At 39.1% G+C, this 20540-nt stretch overlaps 1 protein-coding gene and 1 long non-coding RNA gene across 3 annotated transcripts in view; one reads left to right on the top strand and one right to left on the bottom strand.

Annotated features, from left to right (window-relative positions):
* Window positions 1-20540, top strand: part of LOC146304807 (gamma-aminobutyric acid receptor subunit gamma-3-like) — a 144147-nt gene that overhangs the window by 68820 nt on the left and 54787 nt on the right. Inside the window, exons 4-7 of the mRNA XM_084713805.1 lie at window positions 1945-2039; window positions 2430-2561; window positions 5689-5771; window positions 15486-15623. Coding sequence (XP_084569931.1) covers window positions 1945-2039; window positions 2430-2561; window positions 5689-5771; window positions 15486-15623 — 448 coding nt within the window. The remainder of the gene's footprint in view (window positions 1-1944; window positions 2040-2429; window positions 2562-5688; window positions 5772-15485; window positions 15624-20540) is intronic.
* On the bottom strand, window positions 1700-18471 carry LOC146304808 (uncharacterized). Of its 2 annotated transcripts, XR_014769296.1 has the most exons (4): window positions 18413-18471; window positions 4929-5111; window positions 3728-3805; window positions 1700-2053 (listed from the first exon to the last, which is right to left on the bottom strand). It is a non-coding gene; the product is annotated as an uncharacterized LOC146304808 (long non-coding RNA). The 2 variants fall into 2 exon arrangements; XR_014769295.1 differs by lacking the exon at window positions 3728-3805.

Raw genomic sequence — 20540 nt, 5'->3', positions numbered from 1 at the left:
GTGTCTGGAAAGTAATGCAAAGGTTCTGCTCTGATATCAAATCTGATGCTGCTTCTCTCTCAGATTCCAAGAGGCTTATGGCATGACCATAACAAAATACAGTATTGCAGTATTACAGTAAGCACATTCAGAATACAAAATACACACAAAAAAAAATGCTACAGTAACGTTAAAGTGCAAGCAGGAACAAGAAACTGAATATAACTATTGATAGCAGCAACAATAAAATAATAACAGTAATAAATCTCATTCTCTCCCTTTTTTCCCCTTTATATTTCAATAGTTAATTTTAACAGAATAGTAGTACACATATGTATATATATGTGTGTATAGGTGTTCAGCAGCACAGTGCAGAAAGAACGGCCTTAACATGCTAAGTTTAAGTTTAGTTGTTTGTGGTCTTAACTCTGGAATTTCATTTACAAAAAAATTTGATACCAGTAAATGAAATTATATTTAATATTAACAGTATTTAAAATAGAAGTACTTATTTCTAAAATTACAGAATGTATGTACAACAGCTTTTTACACATTTACAGTAGCCATTATTTGTGCACGGCTACAGTTATGTCTTGAGATGCAACCCTAACCGCAACGCTTGAATGTTAATGACAAAATGTCATTTTTCGAATACAGCAACAGCAGCGGGCTATTTGGAGTATATGCTAAGATCTTGGTGAGTGAAGGCAGCTGTGTAGTCTGCTGTCAGCAGAACCCACATCTGTCCAAATTCAAGAGAAATGCTATTACTGTAATTAAAGGCTCAAAGATGGTGGAGATCAATGAGCGACAGTCTTTGTTAGCTATATTTTGCCAGGTTATATTTAGCTATTACTGTATTTGGATGCAGGTTCTCTAGAGGAATGCGCAGGCTCTGGTCATGCTTGATTTAACATTTGCATCACAAGTTTGAAGTCTCTGAGAAGGGTGGTTACATTAAAAACATGCTTCTCAATTGTAGTTTAACCAGCCGAACCAGCCTTTTTTCCAGGTACGAGCAGTGCTGGACCTTATAGTTGTCCGACTTGAAAAGCAAAACTGCCACAACCAAACTACGCACCTTTTAAATGATTATCAAAGGATGCGACAGGCTGCTTTTGTGGCGGATTTGTTATGTACTTTCATGGTGGTTTTCATCAAAAATTTTTGAACAATTTTCTCATTACTGTTGATGCAATACATATTTTAATTGGGCGATTGCTTGGCCCCCAGAAGTGATGCTCGAAGCATCCTCTGCTCATAAATTTATCTTTGTTGGTGCAACCCGGTCTTAAGATTCAAAAATTCCAGGCCAAAACATGAAGTTTGTGCCACCGTCTGGTCAAACTGCACAACATTACTTGACAGACAGACAGATTCTTTTCTTTTTGGGTGAAAAGCTAGATGTCTCATTGCTTTATTCATCATCTACCAGAGCTCTTGTATCAAGAAAATGTACTCAACTTTGACAGTGTGAGTTCATTTAATCCACTTTTTTAAGGATTGAACACATTGTGTAATGAAAAGAAAGAGAAAAACATGATTTATTTTCACCACTAGACAAACATGAGTTTGTATAAAGCCAACAACACAAATACTCCGACTTATTTCACCTGCTAAGGAAGGAACTTCTTTTTGAATCAGAACCACCAGAACCTCTCACAATTAGAAAAGGGGTTATTATTGCTGAGGTGAAAAAAAAAGTGCTGAAGTAAACAAATTGTGAGATGGTGTAATTTAATTTCCATATCAAAAGCATAATGCGCATTTAAGTGTTTCCAGTGAGCGCTGCACTGCTTTAGTATTTTCTTTGATGTGGACACGTTTGTGTTCAAGCAAACACATTATCAGCTCCTCCAGAAGGACCAGACAGAGGCTGCTCGGCACACACATCTCTCTCTGTCTCTATACTGCTTTAAAAGGGTTCTCGGATCACTATGTTGACTCTACTTTTCTCTCCCCCAGGAGTACCAGATCGATATTATCTTCGCCCAGACCTGGGTGGACACCCGTCTGCGGTACAACAGCAGCAGCAGCATGCCGACTCTAACCCTCAACAGGTATACTGGATTTCCTGAGAACAGAGTGGAAATATAGCATCAATACCTACATATTGACAGTACAGCATGTTATATTTAACCATGTCTTTAAATGAACAACAGTGAGTCATTCATTCTATCCACTGTAGCAACTACTGTGTTTCAGCATTTTCATACTGTGAATATCTCATTTGAGAACAATATTCTTCTCTCTCTTGGGAAGAGGCCCGTAATTAATGGAACAAATTGATTGATGTGCTTTGTTTTCCCCCATGTCGCCTGGGTGTTTTATTATCCTCTTATTGGGAAGTGGAGCTGCCTCATGCATTTCAGAGAAATCTGAAGGAATTCAACAGCAATCATGTCTTGCCCTCTGCCTCCCCCCCACCCCTCTTTCTCTTATTCACTCAGCAATATGGTCGGCTTGATCTGGCTGCCCGACACCATCTTTAGGAATTCCAAGAACGCCGACTCTCACTGGATAACCACGCCCAATCAGCTGCTCCGCATCAGGAACAATGGAACAATACTTTACACACTGAGGTAAAAAGCCTTTCAAACACATGAAAACACACAGCACAGTGCGATAAAAGAAACAAAACACTGTGTAGAGATCCAACAAAGAGACATTCACAGTGAATCACAGGCAGGTAGGTCTAAAAGCACATAAACAAAGTACTGACAGTAAGAAAACATACATCAAAGATCCTCTTTAATGTACGTAGTTGGCAACCGTTGATACTGATTAACCTTCTTTGTAATTAATAAAAAAAAATACAGACACTGAAGACATTTTAAAGATATTAAACAATATAAACAGCAGTTGTCTTCTACAAAGTTATGATACAAATTTGGGTAAAAGGAGGAAAGTTCATGTGCAGTTAATTAAAAGTATTATACTTTCCTATTTTGGTTTGACTCAGGCATGTTTGTGCTCAGACATTTATGATGAAAATTGTGGAATTAATCCCACAAACCAGTCATAAAAAAAAAAAAATCCATGTCAGTTGCTATGTGGGTGCAGCAAAACTGCCCCCACGGCTGCAGCTGCTCTCTGAGTCTGAGCCAACTCAACAACAACAGCCGTTATATTACTCCTTTAACACCGACAGTGATTTTACCTGGCTGAGATCAATATTGGTGGAGATATTGGAGAGAGAGAGGGGGTGACATACATCATACATACATGCACAGGTGGACAAGTGGCTAAGATGCAAACCACATAACTGCAGCAGGTTTGTTTCCGGCTTGGGCCCTTACATACACTTCAATTACTACTTGTGTTCTGGTGGCTTATTGTAGCTTCTGCTTTAGCACAACTCATTTATATTGTTTCCCCTACCTGTTGTTTTCAATATTGAATTTTCAATATCTTTGCTTTGGCTACAAAGCCCTGCTTTACCTCTGGCAGTGAGGGATAGAAACTTCTTTTTCAAATTATTTTGCTCTGACAGACAGGGGGAGTGTGTGTGTTGGGGGCGCTACAACCATATAACCCTTGCTGTGTCTGTGTCCACGAAAAAAGATATATATACATACATATATATTTGAATGGACTTTTCAAACTTGAGTGACATCTGAGTTTATGAACCCTCAAGCTCTGACATGAGCTTTTTCTGTCCTGAGGATCCAATTTCACCTGTGTATCCAGGATTTCAAACTAGACCTTGGTCAAATAGCAAATACCACCATGAGTGTTTGTTTTCTACCTCTCAAAGGACCATCCTGCTACACCAGGATAGTTCTGACCCTGTCATGAAGAGTTGAATCGATCCAATAAAGGCTTGCTGAAATGAAAAGAAGCATCCATCGTATTCAACAAAAATCTAACCACAAGATTTTTGTTTTTGCTCCCCTTTTTCATAAGTTGAAGCAAATAATTAGTTCTCCTTTGCAAAGATAATCCATCCACCTGACGATTATGATTACTGCACATGTGTGTCTTGGACTGTTTTTTTTTTTCCCCAAGAGGGCAAAGTCATGACCCGTCCAACTCCTCTGATTGCCTGTGATTGGCTAGTATTCGTTGCCTTTGTTGGCTGGGTTTAGGCATAAGACAGTCAGAGGCAGAGTAGGATGGGGAAAATGGTTTTTGTACCCCTGTATGAAATAGCCAGTCTTAGGTTTCTCAAGATAAGGCTGCACATTTTAAAATGGCCCTTTATTGTGGCCAGCACCAAACTATGGCTATTTTACATGGGAATACAGGTGCCAATTTTTTTTTCCCCAGGAGGGCAACGTCATGACTCCCTCCACTCTGCTTCTGAATGGCTAATACTCATTCCCTTTCTGATTGGGTTGGCTTGGGTTAGGCATAAGGAGTGATTGGTTACGGTTAGGGTAAGAACATCAGGGTAAGCCACTTAGAGGCAGAGTAGGACAGGTCATGACTTTGCCATCCTGGAAAAAATATTTGGTATCTGTATCTGTGAAATTGTCATTGTCAAATTGTCACATTTGTGAGTGAATAGATCACTTGGCAATGGAGAAGTGCTCACTAATATGGATTTTAAGACATTTGTGCACTAAATTTGAGGGGAAATAAACCTTTTGTGTACACAGAAGAAGCCTTAGATTCTTTTACCTCAACTCATGAAAAATGGGGGCCAAATCAAAAGTATTGTGCTCATATCATTATTGAGTATATTTATCTTGACTTGCAAGTTTCAGTTAGTGCAGCTTCTGGAAATTCCTCCTCACAACCACAAACTTCCCACAAAATGTTTGGGTTTTAATAGCTAATTTCACTTCTGCTAATGCGTGCCTCAGTGATGAATTTGAAAATTATTGTTTCATTAAAAGGATATTAAGTCTTAAAGAGGCGTATGTTTGGGGGCGTATTCGCATTGACTGATACATCTCTCATGCTCACTTCTCCGCACTATTTGTCGCTGCTTTTGCTCTCCTCACCTCAACTCTGACATCCTTGCCCAAATTTGGTCTTCCTGGCTCCTGACGGGGACGGCTGCGAGCTGCGTATGCAGATGAGGACAGCACATCGTCTGCACTTTGTTCACCTACAAGCGAGGCAGCCCTTTTCCTGCTTTGAATGAGGTCCTCTTTTGTGCTCAGAGTCAGTCAATTAATGAGAAACTGTAGTGAGGACAAAGACAACAACACAGAACAAATCAAAGAAAAAGCCTCATTTTTACAGCCATTATCGTATCCAGGGAAAATTAATTTCAGGATGATACAATGAAGGCACACGTAGAGAATATTAACTGAGTGGGATTTCATATTTTGCATGTAGAACTAATCCCTTGTCTTTGTGATCATTGTTGCTTCCCCAAAACATCTGGTGTATTGACTTGTCCAGTGATCATAGTTAAGTGCTCCTGTTTTTAGAAGCTCATAAGCCTTTGGGCCTTGACCTATAAGTTAATGCTGTCTTTGTAAAAGAAAAAAAAAACATGTCCGATGCAGATGATTAAACAGTTCTGTCATTTTGAGGGATTTCACACATCAACCAAGCAACCGAGTGTGATCCTGCACCATCTGGTTTGAAGCCTTCAATGCAAAAAGTGCATTATGTGATATAAGCAATGATGAATACTGTGCACCAACACCATGTGCTTCATGGACCAAGAAATTAAGGCTCCCGAGCCTTTTTAGTGTCTTTAATGCCTTTCTCTAAGTATTTCTGTCTCTCTGTGTTTCTCTCCCTCTCCAGGATGACCATCAATGCAGAATGCCAGCTGCAGCTCCATAATTTCCCAATGGACGAACACTCCTGTCCTCTCGTCTTCTCCAGCTGTGAGTTTTGGCAATAGCATGCACACATACACACACAAAACATACAAACAGACGGATATGCACAGAGCTTTGCCTATACTTGGAACAAGTGATGTAAATTTTTTCGAAGAGGGGGTTAGGGTTTATGAACAAACAGGAAATCCAAACAGCAATGACAAAATCATCACTACACAAAAACCGCTCGCTGATTTTGCACCAAGAGGTGGTTTGAGCAGGTGCGAATGAAACCATGACTTCATCCCAAAATGAGAACTGAAACCAAACGGTGCCACCTGATGAACACAGCTTCTAACTCACTGCAGCACAACGAGGGGGGGCCAGGCTGGCTTTGGCCGCACTCCAGTGTAGGCCCATCTTGGGGGCGGCTTGGCGCAGCTTGGTGCGATAAAAGTGGTAATGGAAATTCAAATCAGCGCGGCACGGTTTGACTCTGCATGGCCAAAAGCGCCAGTGGAAAAGCCCCACGGGTGCCTGTAGGCAATTCTATTTGCACCACATGGCACCGACTGGCTGAGACAAACCAGTTCTGTTGCCTAAACCTGACCGAGTAATTTGGCTGCTTTAACCTCACCAAACTGCAACGGAAAATAATTTAAATAAAGATGAAATATCAAAAAACTGTAAATAACTAACTGTCAGGTTTGAGGGGCAGGATTAAAACCCCACTCTCCTACAGAAAAACCCTTCCAATCAACCCCTTCATCCACCACAGCTTCTCATCAACAGTGAATTTGTTGCTCTTAATAGATAAAATAAGGGGGTCCAGTGTGATGAGCCGAATAGCTGCCATGTGCCTACTCGTACCCAGGTCCAAAAAGACATTTAGATTTTTTAATTTAGCATGGTATTTACTACAGAGACTATGGTGGTAAATCATCCCAGCTGCTGCGCAATATCACACCTGATGAAGACAATTGTAGATCTGTGTGTGTATTCATCTCGCAGGAGGAAGGCCATGTGCGAGAAAATATTATTTGTACAGTCTGAAGTTGTCAGTTTAACAAAAGGATCAGTGATGGAATGAGTTGTGAAAAATCAGTCTGATAAAAACTCTTGACTAGATTATTTCTGCAAGCAGATAATAGCTGCTGGTCAGTCTGTAGCAATAAATCAGTTGTTTAAAATTAATTTCCCTCATCCCAGATTTTGTACCCCTCAATGTTTTCTTTTACAGTAGCAAGAAAATACTTCCTACAGGAAGATGCTCACAGCAGGGTCTGTGATTTACCTTGAGTAACAGAGTTTTTGTGTCCTCATCGTCTGCCGTCTACTTCTGTTATAGTCAAGAATAGGCAGACATTTCTACAGTCGATATCTCTAAAACTCTGCAAAACAGTCTGGATGGATAAATAGCACTACAGGTGAACCTCCCTTTAAAAAAACATATAGCAAGAAATAAAAGCCCGGTAGTAACATTTTTCTTCCATTTTACTGGAGCGACATATCAGCAGATAGCTGGTTGTGGGTAGGAGTATGTGTGTACTAAACTAAACGGTGCGAAGGAATCTGGATGTTTGTGAAACTGTAATATTGTGTTGGCAAAGGCTTGTAATATGAAGATAAAAAAAACAAAGACGTGGAAAATTGGGTGGCTACAGAGAAATTGCCTGTGGCCACAATCTTGAGGATAATTTGAAGTTTTTCCAGGTTTAAAAAGTTTTGGAAAGCTTTTATTTTGAAAATATTTTTTAGACCAATGTGTATAATGGTGATAAGGATTCAGTAAATAGACTTAAAATATAAGCTGAAGTTGAAATATTGTTTTATTTATAATTCCCTTACATGATACATGTAATTAAATCTTAAGATTAAGTGAAAAATAATTGATCAGTTGGTTATCAGCGTCTACATGTAACAGTTTCTCTTCCATTGTAAAATGAAAAGAGGGGTGCAGATTATCGTTCTGCCTCCCGGTGGATCATCGGATCCAGATGAGGGATCAAATGAGGAAGATGGAGAGGATGAGCGTAATGCATCGGGCCCCAGTGAGGACCGTAGCATCACTAGAGCCACTACTGACTCCAATGATGAGGCTTAGCTGAGAGTGTTTCCGTGATTCATCACCACACACACCCTTGAGTTATAATGGTTTTTAGACAAGCAAGTGAGAAAAATGGACTTTTATAGCCCCTGTCTAGAACCGACATCAGCAAGTGCTTAACAATGAAGTCAAAAGAAAGAAATAATATAGAGATAATACATAAAGCTGAGATGAAAATGAACAGTAAGTAAAACTTAGCAAACGCCACAGTGTCTACAAAGTTTAGGAGCCATAATCTCGAGCCAGAAACAATCAACAAACCCTGATTAGTGGACTTAAGAGACCTGCTGTGTCTGTAATGTGGGCAGATCCCTGATTATAGATCAGAAACCACTTTGAAGACTTGGTCAGGAGCTCAGCAGCAGCATTTTGGACATTCTGGAAACCAGCCAAACATGTCTTGCTTAGACAAGCGAGGAGGGAGTTACAATAGTCAAGACGGGATGAAATAAACATGTAAATAATCATCACCCATCTCAGCTTGAGACACGACGGGCCTACATTTAATCAACACTTCACACGCTGGTACAGAGTCAGAGCCTCAGATGAGACCGGCAGGGGTATAAATAAAGACATTTGTTATATCAGTGTTAGCTGGAGAAAATTATCATCCACCCAGTTTTTAATAGCATTTGGATAGTCATGTAAAATAGATAATTTTGTCTTATTGGTTTAATTGTTCTTCTGTTTGAATGAATATTTATAATAGCAATCTACATGCACTTTAGTGGACGTTCTTTGTCGGTGCCCAGAAGGATTAATGTTACGTTGCAGCCCGTTTCTTCTGGAAATTCAGCAGAGACAAATTAAAACTCACTTTCAGGACCGTCGTGGCTCATATTTCTGCTGTTTCAACAAACACCAACTCTGATTTGGTCAAAATAAACCATTAATTCACCGAGTCGGATGTGAAGATATTCTGGCTCTACACGCCAGCCAGCCTCCCTTTCGCTCCTCTCCTGGTGATATTTTCACATTTAACAAGGTGAATAAAGGGTTTATTTTGACCAAACTAGACTTGGTGATTGTTGGAACAGTGGGAAGACAAGCTAAGATATTTCTGGTGAGTTTGAATGAAGATGACAGTGCTCGTTAGCTAACGTTGCAAACAATTTCCTGAGAGGTGATAAATAAAACGGATCTGCAAATACTATGAACAATGTGACCAAGGTAACTGTAAAAAAAGTAAATAAACTTGAAATTTGTAGGCAAATGTAACGTATAGCTTAGTGTTGACAGGAAGAAAACAGGCGTGCAGCTTGTAAAACGGACATTATTAAATTGTGCAAGTAGAGAATTTCTATGTTCTTGCACATTGAAGCAATCAAGAACCAGAAACTCGCCGGCGTATGGAGGAAAATGACATGATGGCTGCATTAGTACTGCCTGTGGCTCTATGCTGGCATGAAATTAGAGTCCTTAAAACGTTTATTGTTCCATTAACCAGTGCCTTATTAAGTTACCCACCACCTAAAAGGCACCAAAATCACATTTAATGTTGTATGACGGGTTGTTCTGTTGGACCAGGCATCTTCCACTGCTGGATGTGATTTAATTTAGGTCATAATCATTACCTGATGCGACTACAGATGGCAGTATTTGTCAGAGGCCATTATTAAACCTCCTCTCAGCATTGAGTTCAGATAATCAATTGACTACTTTTGAGCATATACACAATTTGTTCATAGTGCGATGAGACCGGATGTCATAGGACTGTACATAGTGAAAAAGCTATTGACCGCAAATGGGTTTCCATTATGTCTCTGCTCTCAGTGAAAGGATTTGCAGTAATAACCCTTTTTTCTGTCTCAGTTCACATCCACGTGAATGGGCATTTTTCTTGTTCGTAGCTGCAGCGGGTGAGCAGCGAAGGTCTTCAGTAACACTGAATTAAAGCCTTTAATTTTACATGGAGCAGAATACTGCCATTGCCTTAATATGTTGATAACTAATTTCTCAAACTTACGTAGATAAAAATCACTGCATAATTTCATGGTGTATGTTTTAGAATCAGCCTCTTAGCAAAAATGATAGTATTATTCATTAGTAATGAAAACAAGTTCAAGCTCAGATAACAGCAAATTACTGTGTTTTGCCAAATGGAGTACATTTTAAAGATTTAAAAGAGAAAATGCTAAATCCCCCATTTAAAAGTCATATAACAGTGCTTTACTCAGGATTTTCTGATCAGAGCAAGATCCCATGATAATTAAGGAACAATTAAATTACATTTGGAGATGTTACTGAAAGCAAACTCGCTTCAAAATGGCCAGTGTGCTTGAGTTAAAGACGTTTAATTACCTCTCCGAGCAAAACAGAGACTCCTTGATAAAAAAAACAACAAATACTCTCATGACATCTGGTCTATCTGGTCTGTTTTCAGATGTCCAAAGCCTTTAACGTTGTATATTTGAACACGTCTTATTTTTTGAGACGGCAGCACGGACAACCAGATCTGCACATATGAGTCAATTCTTTCGGAAAATGTAAAGCTGCTCTCCACGTGACTCTGATGAGCTGTTCATCCATTTACCATGGCAATATTTCTATGAACGTCCTGTCTGTAATGCATTATAACCACATTCATATAGAATGCATTTATAAAAGTCTTTCTGCACATATGTCTAATAATGCACAGCAACTAATAACAAGTCATGTCTAGTTTAGCATTCATAATGCTTTACAACTCCATGCCAAAGTGATAACACTGAAAGAATCTGGTAACACTTTCTAAAGTCGTGTATAAGGCTTTATATCACTCTTTATTTATGCTTATAACCATACATGACAGCTAATAACAAAGTTTATTAAGGCTTGTAAGTGGTAATCATATTATAAGTTAAGTATTCATTATAGCACCATGCCAAAGTGACAGCAGTGAGTAATATTATAAGTTGGGGACATAATGAGTGATTTCTTATAAACGTTAATAATATACTAATGCATGACTTTGTGACCTTTACATGACAACACTGTGTAAAGTTATTAGCAAACGTATGTATTATATAATTATTATGAATGCTGAATTCATAATACATTATGCCAAACACATTAATACTTTGGAAACCTTATTACAAGTTGTCATGTATCGTTATAAACATTTAGACAGTTTTATAAAGCCTTATGGGTGATATGTGCCTTGTAGGCACGCTGGCTAACAGGGCAGTAATGTTTCTCTCAGGTCACCTCAGTCCATTTTACATGAACATGCAGCCTCGTCTTTCTCCGTCATTTTACATCAGGTTTACTTTATCTGATAATGAAGCCACATTTCCTCTCACTTTTCTCCAGTGTCAAAACACATAATCCTTTCTTAGGCACTCTAACATCTCCTATCATCCTCTCCAACCACTTCAGGTGTGCAGCTGTTAATGTATAATGATACTGCTGAAGCCTAATGTACAAGACTTTTAAAATGTTCTGTCTCTTCATCATGAAGCAAATTAGAAGCCTTCTCCATTATGACGGCAATTAATTTCATTTATTGAGACAGAACATTGTAAACATGATGAATGCAATTCTGAATAGTGACAGACATTATGCAAGCACTCAGACACCTTGCAAACATGTTTTGAATTCATGTCTGGGCTCTTGTGACACAGAAGCTTTTAAGCTACTGTACCTTTCTTTTGAGATAATTCGGGGTATAACACGCTTGAAAAGAAACTTTTCTGACAAACCGGTGAGCTCAGTGTAAAAGATGTGAAAAGCCTTGATGATGATTACAAGCACTTTGGACTCACGCAGTTACCCAAATCATAGGCATAGCTGCAATCACGCCTTAAAGAACACCCTTTGTGGTGCTATATTGGTCAGATATTTACATTTTACTTGCCATTATATATGAGAAATGCTAGTTTTTGTCACAAAAGGCTGGTCATGATTGAGGGCCAGAAGGTAATTGGCTGTGTGCGAGAAAAAAAATCAGTGCATTTCAATCAGCTGACGGGTACAGAATAAAATCTCCATCATTAGATAATTTATCAAAACAAACTCCATGCATTAACATGTCTTTGTTTGCTGAGCATATATAGATATCAAAATCAACACTAGCATTTATATTATGTGCACTAAAAGTGCATGTTTTGCCACCGACAGACTCAGATTGTTATTCTAAGTGTCAGACAATGACACAATGAAAAATATTCAAGTTACCCTTTAGCACAAGCTACAGCTGAGGCTTTTGGTCACAACCCAAGTCTTGGATGAATCCAAATTTTGGCAATTCTAGCAGCTTTTTGGGGGGTAGACTTTCAGTCCTCTGCCTTTGAGGCGAGTCAACAGTTTTTCCCAGTAAATGTGCTCTCATGTGTCTCTCTGGACTGACTGTTCAATGAGCGGAGGGGAGCAGAAATTAGTTCAGTCAACAAATCATCAGCCACAGAGATATATGAATGAGCTGAGAATGTGCCAACATCCAATCACTGTTCCCCATTGTCTGGCCACACGGCTCCTCCTTTATTTTTGTTCTAAATTACAGTATTTCACTTGACTGTTTAAGGGTTTTGTTTGATTGTTTTTGTCAATTACACAGTTTACATGGGTAATTTTATTCCAGTGTGTGGAACCTCTCGTTTCATCGCGCTTCAGTCTACACTTTACAACAGCCTTTATGAGAGGTTTTTGGAATAGAAATAGATTTCTGTAAAGATTTCATGACAATCCACCAGGCTTTTGTTGGGATACTTCACCCAAAACAACCTAATGGCAGTGCTAGAGGAAAAGTCAGGGGAAGACAAAAGTCAGCAGGGTTTATCCTTTTGCGATCATGAATGAAGACCAAAGTTGGTTGTTGACTGGCCAACAAAGTGACGTTGCCATCACTAAAGCCATGCTGCTAAAATACAAATGTATGCAAGACCAATCAGATATGCTGAAAAGACTAAATTTATTAGACCCAATACTATTATTTGCTGCTTATTATTTAAACCCAAAATTACAAAAGGATCACTTCCCAGTAAAGAAAGCAGAATTAACTACATTTCAGTGCTCCTGAAAAAGGTGAGTCATACATTCAAAGATGTAATCAGCAGTTCTCTGTCACTCCTGTTCAAAGGACCTCCATCATAACTGCCACAGCACTTATTACACTACTTGAAACCAAACCACAGGGGTGCTTGAGTGGTCAATCATCCAAAGTTGTCACTTTGATTCAGTGTTCCTAACAACTTTCTTGTTTTCACTGTGAAAACCTCATCAAAAAATGGACTTGCGGTAAAGTTCTGAGTGTTAGTGTAAAGAACAAGGGAAATAACGCTAAATGCTTACAGTTAAAACATATTCTCATAGCGGCTGACCTTCTGTACAGGTACGGCTGTTTCCTTTTCTCTCACTTTATCGTAAGCTTTCCCTGCATTTTCCTGACAACATCCAATCAAGTTGCAGGAGAAAACCACGAAGAACGAATGTACCAAAGATAATTTCATTCATGTACAAAAAACTCACGCGATTTGACCACTCCAGACATTAAATTTACCAGACTGCCTGGTAAAGCTAGTTCGCCTTCTATATTCAAGTGGAAAACAAACTTAAAAGCTCAAACGGTTCTCCTAAATGTTGAATATTGTAAGGCTCAGATGTTCTAAATAGCCAAAGGTACATTAGCCATGCAAGCTTTTTTCAGGGGGAGAAAATGTCTTGCCCAGTAGCTGCCATATAATTAGTTTTTATTTTCTTACACAAAAGTGAGGAAAATTCAGCTTTGAATTTGACTTTAAATCCCTCTTGTCTCTCCCAGTATTGCTTTTATTGGTAGATATCCTCACATCGCACCAGACTTCATTTACTGTAATACGACAGAAGCGGACATCCCATTTCTTCTTTGCTTAGAGGATAGACGGGGAGAATATTAGTACCAAGGCCATAGACGAGTGTAATTTATAATATTGTGCAAGAACATGTTGCTTCGGGGGGCTTTTAAAGGCATGAAATATGACGAACACTGTGAAGCTATGAAGATACACTGGTAACACAGTGGTAATAGTGTTTGCAGTAAAGATAATTGTACAAACACACCAAGAGAAATATGACGGCAATAATGCTTGCCATCTATATTAGTGTGTTAAAAAAAAAAACACCTCTCTTGCCTTGCATGATGGTGATTGCTCTTCTTGGTTATAGATGGCTATCCTCTAAATGAGACTATTTACATAATTAGTCTGGTTTCCACTACAGGGCACAACAAGGCGCCCCACTCGCTCATTATTTCTGTCACTCATTTTTCGTTGTAAAATTGCTTCAGCTTGTCAAATGAGCTCAGCTTCTTCTTTTTTTTCTTTTTTTTTTTACATGGAGACATTGTTGTTGATGCCTTAGCTTTTATAGAAATTGCTACTTCTTAGGCTTGTGTATAACTGCGTCATCCATAAAGGGTCTGCATGTGAAATCCTGCAGATTCAAAGATAATCATGTACAGGGACAAAGTGGCTCCAGTCTGAAAGCATTTGGAACAGGTCAGCCTTACATGGAAAAGGACCTTCGTACGTCAATGAAGTGTAATAATAGGCTTGTCACAGAAGTATATGGAAGATGCAGAGCCTTTAATCTTACAGTATAAAATATATCCACCCATATATATATATATATATGTATAAATCAAGCTATTTAATTTCATTTTTCTTCAAAGCCGTCTTGCCTTTTCCCACTCAGCATCACAATATCCTGCTGCAGAGCAGACAGACCATTACAGTTTCATTTGATTCAAGAGCATCCTCGAGACCAATTGACTTGTAGCTGTAGAGGCAGGTCAAATTATTCCACTGAAATTAAGATTTTAAAACCAAATTATACATTGAATTACACGGGAGAGTGGATATTTGTTCACTGTGGGTGCACCACAGCAGCTTCCGAGCAAACAAGTTAACAGTAATTGCTCAGTAGGTCTGCAGTCCGCTGAATTGCCAATGAAAACTTACTGTATAAATTTGTATAAATCATGCCCAAATCAGGTATAAATCATGCATACAATAAAAACTGCATTGCTGCATTAATCTTCCCTGTATTCTTTGCCCTCCACTTTTATCTCTGTCTTTTCAGTGACACTTTATTTGGAGGGGTGTGCAAGACTTTCATGACACTGTCATGACCATGACATGTCGTGAACATGAAGGAATCTCAGTGAATGTTTGACGTTGTTGTTAATAATAATAACAATTATGTCATTTTTAATTAAAACTTAACACTGTTTGAAATGTCTTTGTTATGACAACTTGACATTAATCAAGACAACATAACCTGTCAATGTCTTTGTTATGACAAACGATTCAATTCTCATGAATATTTTCCTTGACCCCAGGTGAAGTGGTACGTTTTGGACTTGTCATTAAGATGCTATTAAGTTTTATTACTCTGTCAGATGCTTTTCTAACAGTGTCATGAATAATTCATTTGACCTCAGGTAAAGTGGTGCCATTTGGACTCCATTTGCCAGATGCCCAACCAGGCAAGAAAACCTAAACATTGCTGGCTTGATTGTCAATTTGTCAAAACAAAAAATGTCTTGGTTAATGTCAAGTTGTCATAGCAAAGACATTATTGGTTTGATTAATGTTAAGTAGTCATAATTCCTTCATGATTGTGACAGGTGTCTTTATGGTTATGACAGTGTCATGACCTTCAAATAAAGACTTTTCTCCATCTTTTCTCACCCTAAACTTTCTTTGTGTGGTTTCCAGACGGCTACCCGCGAGATGAGATTATCTACAAGTGGGCACAGAACTCGGTGGCGACCTCGGACCAGAAGTACTGGAGGCTTTACCAGTTTGATTTCATGGGGCTCAGGAACACAACAGATGTGCTCACGACAACAGCAGGTGAGAAAGATGCCGACAAAGGGTCGAGGAAAAGGTCAACAACTCTGGCAGTTGAGTCACAAAAAACATGCTGAGCAGTTGCATTTCATGGTGTTATTATTGATAATAATGTAACACCTCTGCCACGCTACCCTCAGTGGAGGTCAAAGGTTGGTTTTGGCCGCAGATTAGCGGCTGGAACTGGCGAGAGTCTTGCTCACCATTCAGCAGGCTTCAAAATAAGACTCCTGTGCCACTTGACTAGCTCAGTGCCCCGAGCTTTGCACAGGTTAACATTAGCACCATGCCCATAAATGTAATCATATAACTACAAGCTCAAAGCTCATAAGTATTCCCCTCGGGTGTAAGGGCAAATAGGTTTTTCCACTGACATTAATCACCAAGATTAAAGATTAAAAAGGAAGTTTAATTATTCACTCCTTTTCCTCCTCTCTTCCCATGCTTTCAGTGCGGTTATTAGGCCTTGTCTTCTTTGATGATTTAATTTAAGTTTGTTGTTTGGGAGGCAGGTGGAGAAATATTGTCGCTCCAACAGGTGCCAGTAATTATAGCCACAACTGGCACGGGACAGACGAGTTCTTAATACATTTTTAATGCTTTCACGTGACCCTTGAAGGTAAAGACAGATTTTAATGGCTTAATAAGCGAAGCCTTGTGAACGAGGGAGACAGAGACAGAGCGTGACACAATGATTGTTAACCCTGCTTAACCCTGTTTATGAGTTGCATATTTGTGCCATACTGTCTTTTGTCTTCGGAGAGACATGCACGGGTCTGCATAATGCGACCTCATTCAGCTTTCTAAGAGCTGAACCTCTGTTCATGAATATTCGAGTAACAAGAGCACTTGGCAAGATTAGGAAAGGGATAACGGGGAGTGGCAGCAAATTATTAAGGAGCTCAGTGGAAACTGGTTGTACAGCTTCGCAAAATGTTACTGCGTGGTACTGTTTGTCACCGTGCTCAATCAAATACACTCAACAGAAATGTAAATGTTTTTGCTCTTGTTTTTTTCATGTTTTAAAGTAAAAGATCTAAGACTTCTTTCACACACAAAAAAAGTTTATTTCTTTCAAATTTGTGCGCAAATTTGTTAAAATTTGTGTTAGTGAGAACTTTTATAATAATAGGATTGCTGTGATTGGTGGTACTCGTGGGAAAAGTTGCAGAGTGATTTCACACAGGGCAACAGATACCAGGATTTTACCCAGGAGGGCAAAGTCATGATCCATGCTACTCTGCCTCTGATTGGATGGATTGGTTAGGTTTAGGAATGAGGAGTAATGGGTTAGGATAAGAATATCAGAGCAAGCCAATCAGCAGCAGAGTAGGTGGGTCATGACTTTGCCCTCCTGGGAAAAAAATTATATCTGTAGCCCTTTGTGAAACAGCCATATTTCAGTGCCTAATAAATGTCTTTTTTCAAGATAAAACTCCACATTTTAGAGCAGCCAGAATAAGTCTTAGACATTTCACTTTAACTCTTGAAAAACTGGAGCAAAAACAAAAGTGTTGCATTTATATTTTTGTTGATGAACATTCTTCTTTTGAACTGAAGATGTTAACAAAATATATTGTCTGTTTAAATATATCACCCGGTGGGAATACCGATCAAGCATCCTGTTTACATCGAACGAGAAAATGCCATTGTATCATCGTTTCTGATCACAAAACAAAGGTGACTGATGAGCGCTCTCATCTCGAGACACATTGATGGCCTTATAAATTATATGTTTTCCTGGACTCCCGCTGTAGCGTCAAAACACAGCCAAACTAATTTTCTGCTGAGATGCTCAAAAGCAACGGCAAACCTACACATCTACCTCATGCTGTTCAAGAAAATTAGCCGTTTTCTCATTTATTACCTCGTTTCTTTTTCCTGTTTCACTTGCCGGAGCTCCATCTCCACACGCATGATGATTAGATCCTCGGCTAAAAATACCTATCATTAATTTACATCATGACAAACTTCGAAAGTGCTGCGTTTCTCTTCCTCTTGTTCCCCCCCTCTCTCTCTGTCTCCCTCTCTCCGCTTTATCCTTCATCCCTCATAAACACATGAGGTATGGGGCTGTTTTAATGAGGACAGTGGACAGATCCCCGGCCACAGCGCCACTGGGGAACCGCCGCCGCAAATCCACAGTCGTTATCAATTCTGCAGCGTCCTCTTCAAAAGGCCCCAATGCGGAATCCCAAACACTTCAGTGCTTTGTTCTACTATCCCATCACAAATTCTCCCAAAAGCTCCTATTATGCCTTTTTCTGCAGTTGCGTAGCAGAAATGCTGATGTTCTTCCTTCCCTACATGTCCACCCTGGACATATTTTCAAATGCCTTTTTGGAAAGACTCCATCGTGAAATTGCTGACAATCCCATCCCTCGTCCTCCCATTGCATCATGGATCACAATACTGATATTCCATTTGAAGTTTCCTCTCTATGATGTGTCAGAGGCTTCGTGCATCCTTTGACTGTGCTCACTGACCTGCAGCTGACCGCAGATCATATTAAAATCACAGCTGGAAATCATGAAACTGTGATGAGGGTGGCACTACATGTGGAAGAGACACGAGCACAAATTAAAGAGAAAAGCATTAATTGACTGTTGCCTCCCTGAACCTGAATTTGAACAGCAATTGTCAAGTTTCACATTTGTATGTATAGTCACTTTTTATGAGTTTAGTTTACTAATATTTACAGAATATGCGTAGTGATAGTAGCTGAGAAGCTCATACTATTGGGGATCCTAATAAAATCCAAAAATCCTAAATCATACATTTAGCAATCATACCTTGGGACGGCGAGTTTGTGTCCTTGGATTTCTTTGATTGTGGCGGTGTGTGGGAGTCTGTTGTAAGAAAAATACAAGGAGGCATTAGACGGGATAACATGTTCTCTTGTTTCTTGAGACTAAAAAGAAAAAAAGGCCGGCGGATGCAGCTTGTGTCGTAAAAGAAAGCCAGGAAAATCTCAAGACTAACATGGAAAGTACTAAAAAATTTAAATATGACATTTTGATCTTGAAACTTGCATGAGGTAAAACATTTTTCAGTCAAAGTTTTCATTGTCAGTGTGCGGTCTGAGGTTCGGCTCCACGGTCAGGATGAACCTTTGTGAGGAAAGTGAAAGAGCAGCGCTTCCTGTTCCCTCATTACCATCACTGAGGTGCCCTTCAGAAAGACCCTGAACCCCCCAACTGCTTCAATGGAGCTGCTCAGTAACCAAGAGACCAACATTGGTTTAACTCTCCTTTTACATAGCAAACAGTTGAAAATAGTAAAACTGAATGTGCTACCGTCTTGCACTATAAAAAAAACAGTTGCATGAACAAATCTCTTCTCATTAACTAAACTAAAATGATTTATTTGTTCAAGCTACTTAAACTTTATACTATTTATTTTCAGAGCCTTTCAAAACACAAACTTTCTTGTAACTTGAAGCCTTTTGCCTTGAAAAGATGAGGTGAATTAAGTAGTTTACAATAATTATACATACGAAGTGTGGAAAGATTTCCAGACTTAGTAGAGAAAAAGATGTACGCTCATACATCTTTTGTTTTCTTCGCTGCATTTGTCACTTTAGTGAAGACGACACAATAACAACACTTCAGCTGAGTTGTCTTGAGCTCAGTAATAAAACACTTTTCCCAAGGATTTTCCTCACAGCTTCCAAACAGAGAGTCGACCCGACTGTATGGCACGACAGAGTCAAGTGTGGAGCGCGCGACACGGCTAATAAGTATTCTGCAGGAGTGTGTAAACAGAGGGCTTTTTACTGTTCTAACAGAATGTAAACAGAGGGCTTGTTTGCTACAATGCACAGAAGTCACCACGCCGCTGTGTATGTATGCACACAGCTGTAGATCCAGTCCAACTGGGAACGTACATTTTTGCACTCTCCATGCCGTCATTAATGCAAGCTAAACAGTATAATCCTGCAACATTTGCAAGAATAACTGCAAAAGACGCGTATCGTCCGCGCATTAAACTGTCAAATCAAACATTCTGTTGGCAGAAGAGTGAATGTGAGCTCTGTCTGTCTCGGGCTGCTTCTAAAAACGGCAGGCTTTTACTGAAAGGCAGGAGGTAGAGAATAATTCAAGCTGCAATGAATTGTTGTTTTATTTACCCCTATTGGTATATAAAAGTGAGTTGGTTGTTTTGTTTGTTTAGCCAAACACGCTGTGGATTGCTTCAGGAATCATCTATCTTGGACATAAATGGGTACATAAAATTAAACTAGACAGTTTTATTTTAATAATCCAGCAAAATAGTCTCATTTTATGCGCCTACTGTGTTGTGATTAAGATTCTTTTTTAAACTAATTCAAGTCAACTAATTATTTTTAGTTAGTAAGATCTGATAACAGGCATCCTTCCTTTATGGGCTACAGTCATAAAATTCCATTCTTGAAGGGTAACTTCTGTATTTTTCTACCAGGTGGTGAATCTGGCTGCAATGTACGTCCACTAAAAGTGCTCGTCTTTGCCACTGACAGGCTCAGATTGTTATTCTGAATGTCTGACAACATTTTGGAAAGGACTGCTACATAGACAGGCCTTTTTCTTAGAGAGAAAATAAATTTTAGTTCAACCAGAAACAGCTTTTTTTATGCTCTTGCAAAAGCCACCAAACTACATTAATAAAAACAGTAATTTTATCACTGTAAAACTCGTTTCAGCCCATACATGTACTATTATTTTTATTTTAGTGTTACTTCTATCCAAATTTTTCCAACATTATACACACTGTACAGACTATTATGTAACATGCATGCATTAAAATTAGTAGAGGTATTTAGACAAGGTTTAGCTCTGCATTAAGATATTAGCTCTTCCACAGCTTTAGTATTATTTTTAGTGTGAGAGCAAATGTCAGTGTGGATCTGTCTCAGTAAGGTCTGGACATTATTTAGACGGA

This window comes from Lutjanus erythropterus, chromosome 24, assembly GCF_056507025.1.
Source record: "Lutjanus erythropterus isolate fLutEry1 chromosome 24, fLutEry1.hap2, whole genome shotgun sequence".
Classification (NCBI taxonomy): domain Eukaryota; kingdom Metazoa; phylum Chordata; class Actinopteri; order Lutjaniformes; family Lutjanidae; genus Lutjanus; species Lutjanus erythropterus.
This window is presented reverse-complemented; position numbering and strand designations above follow the sequence as displayed.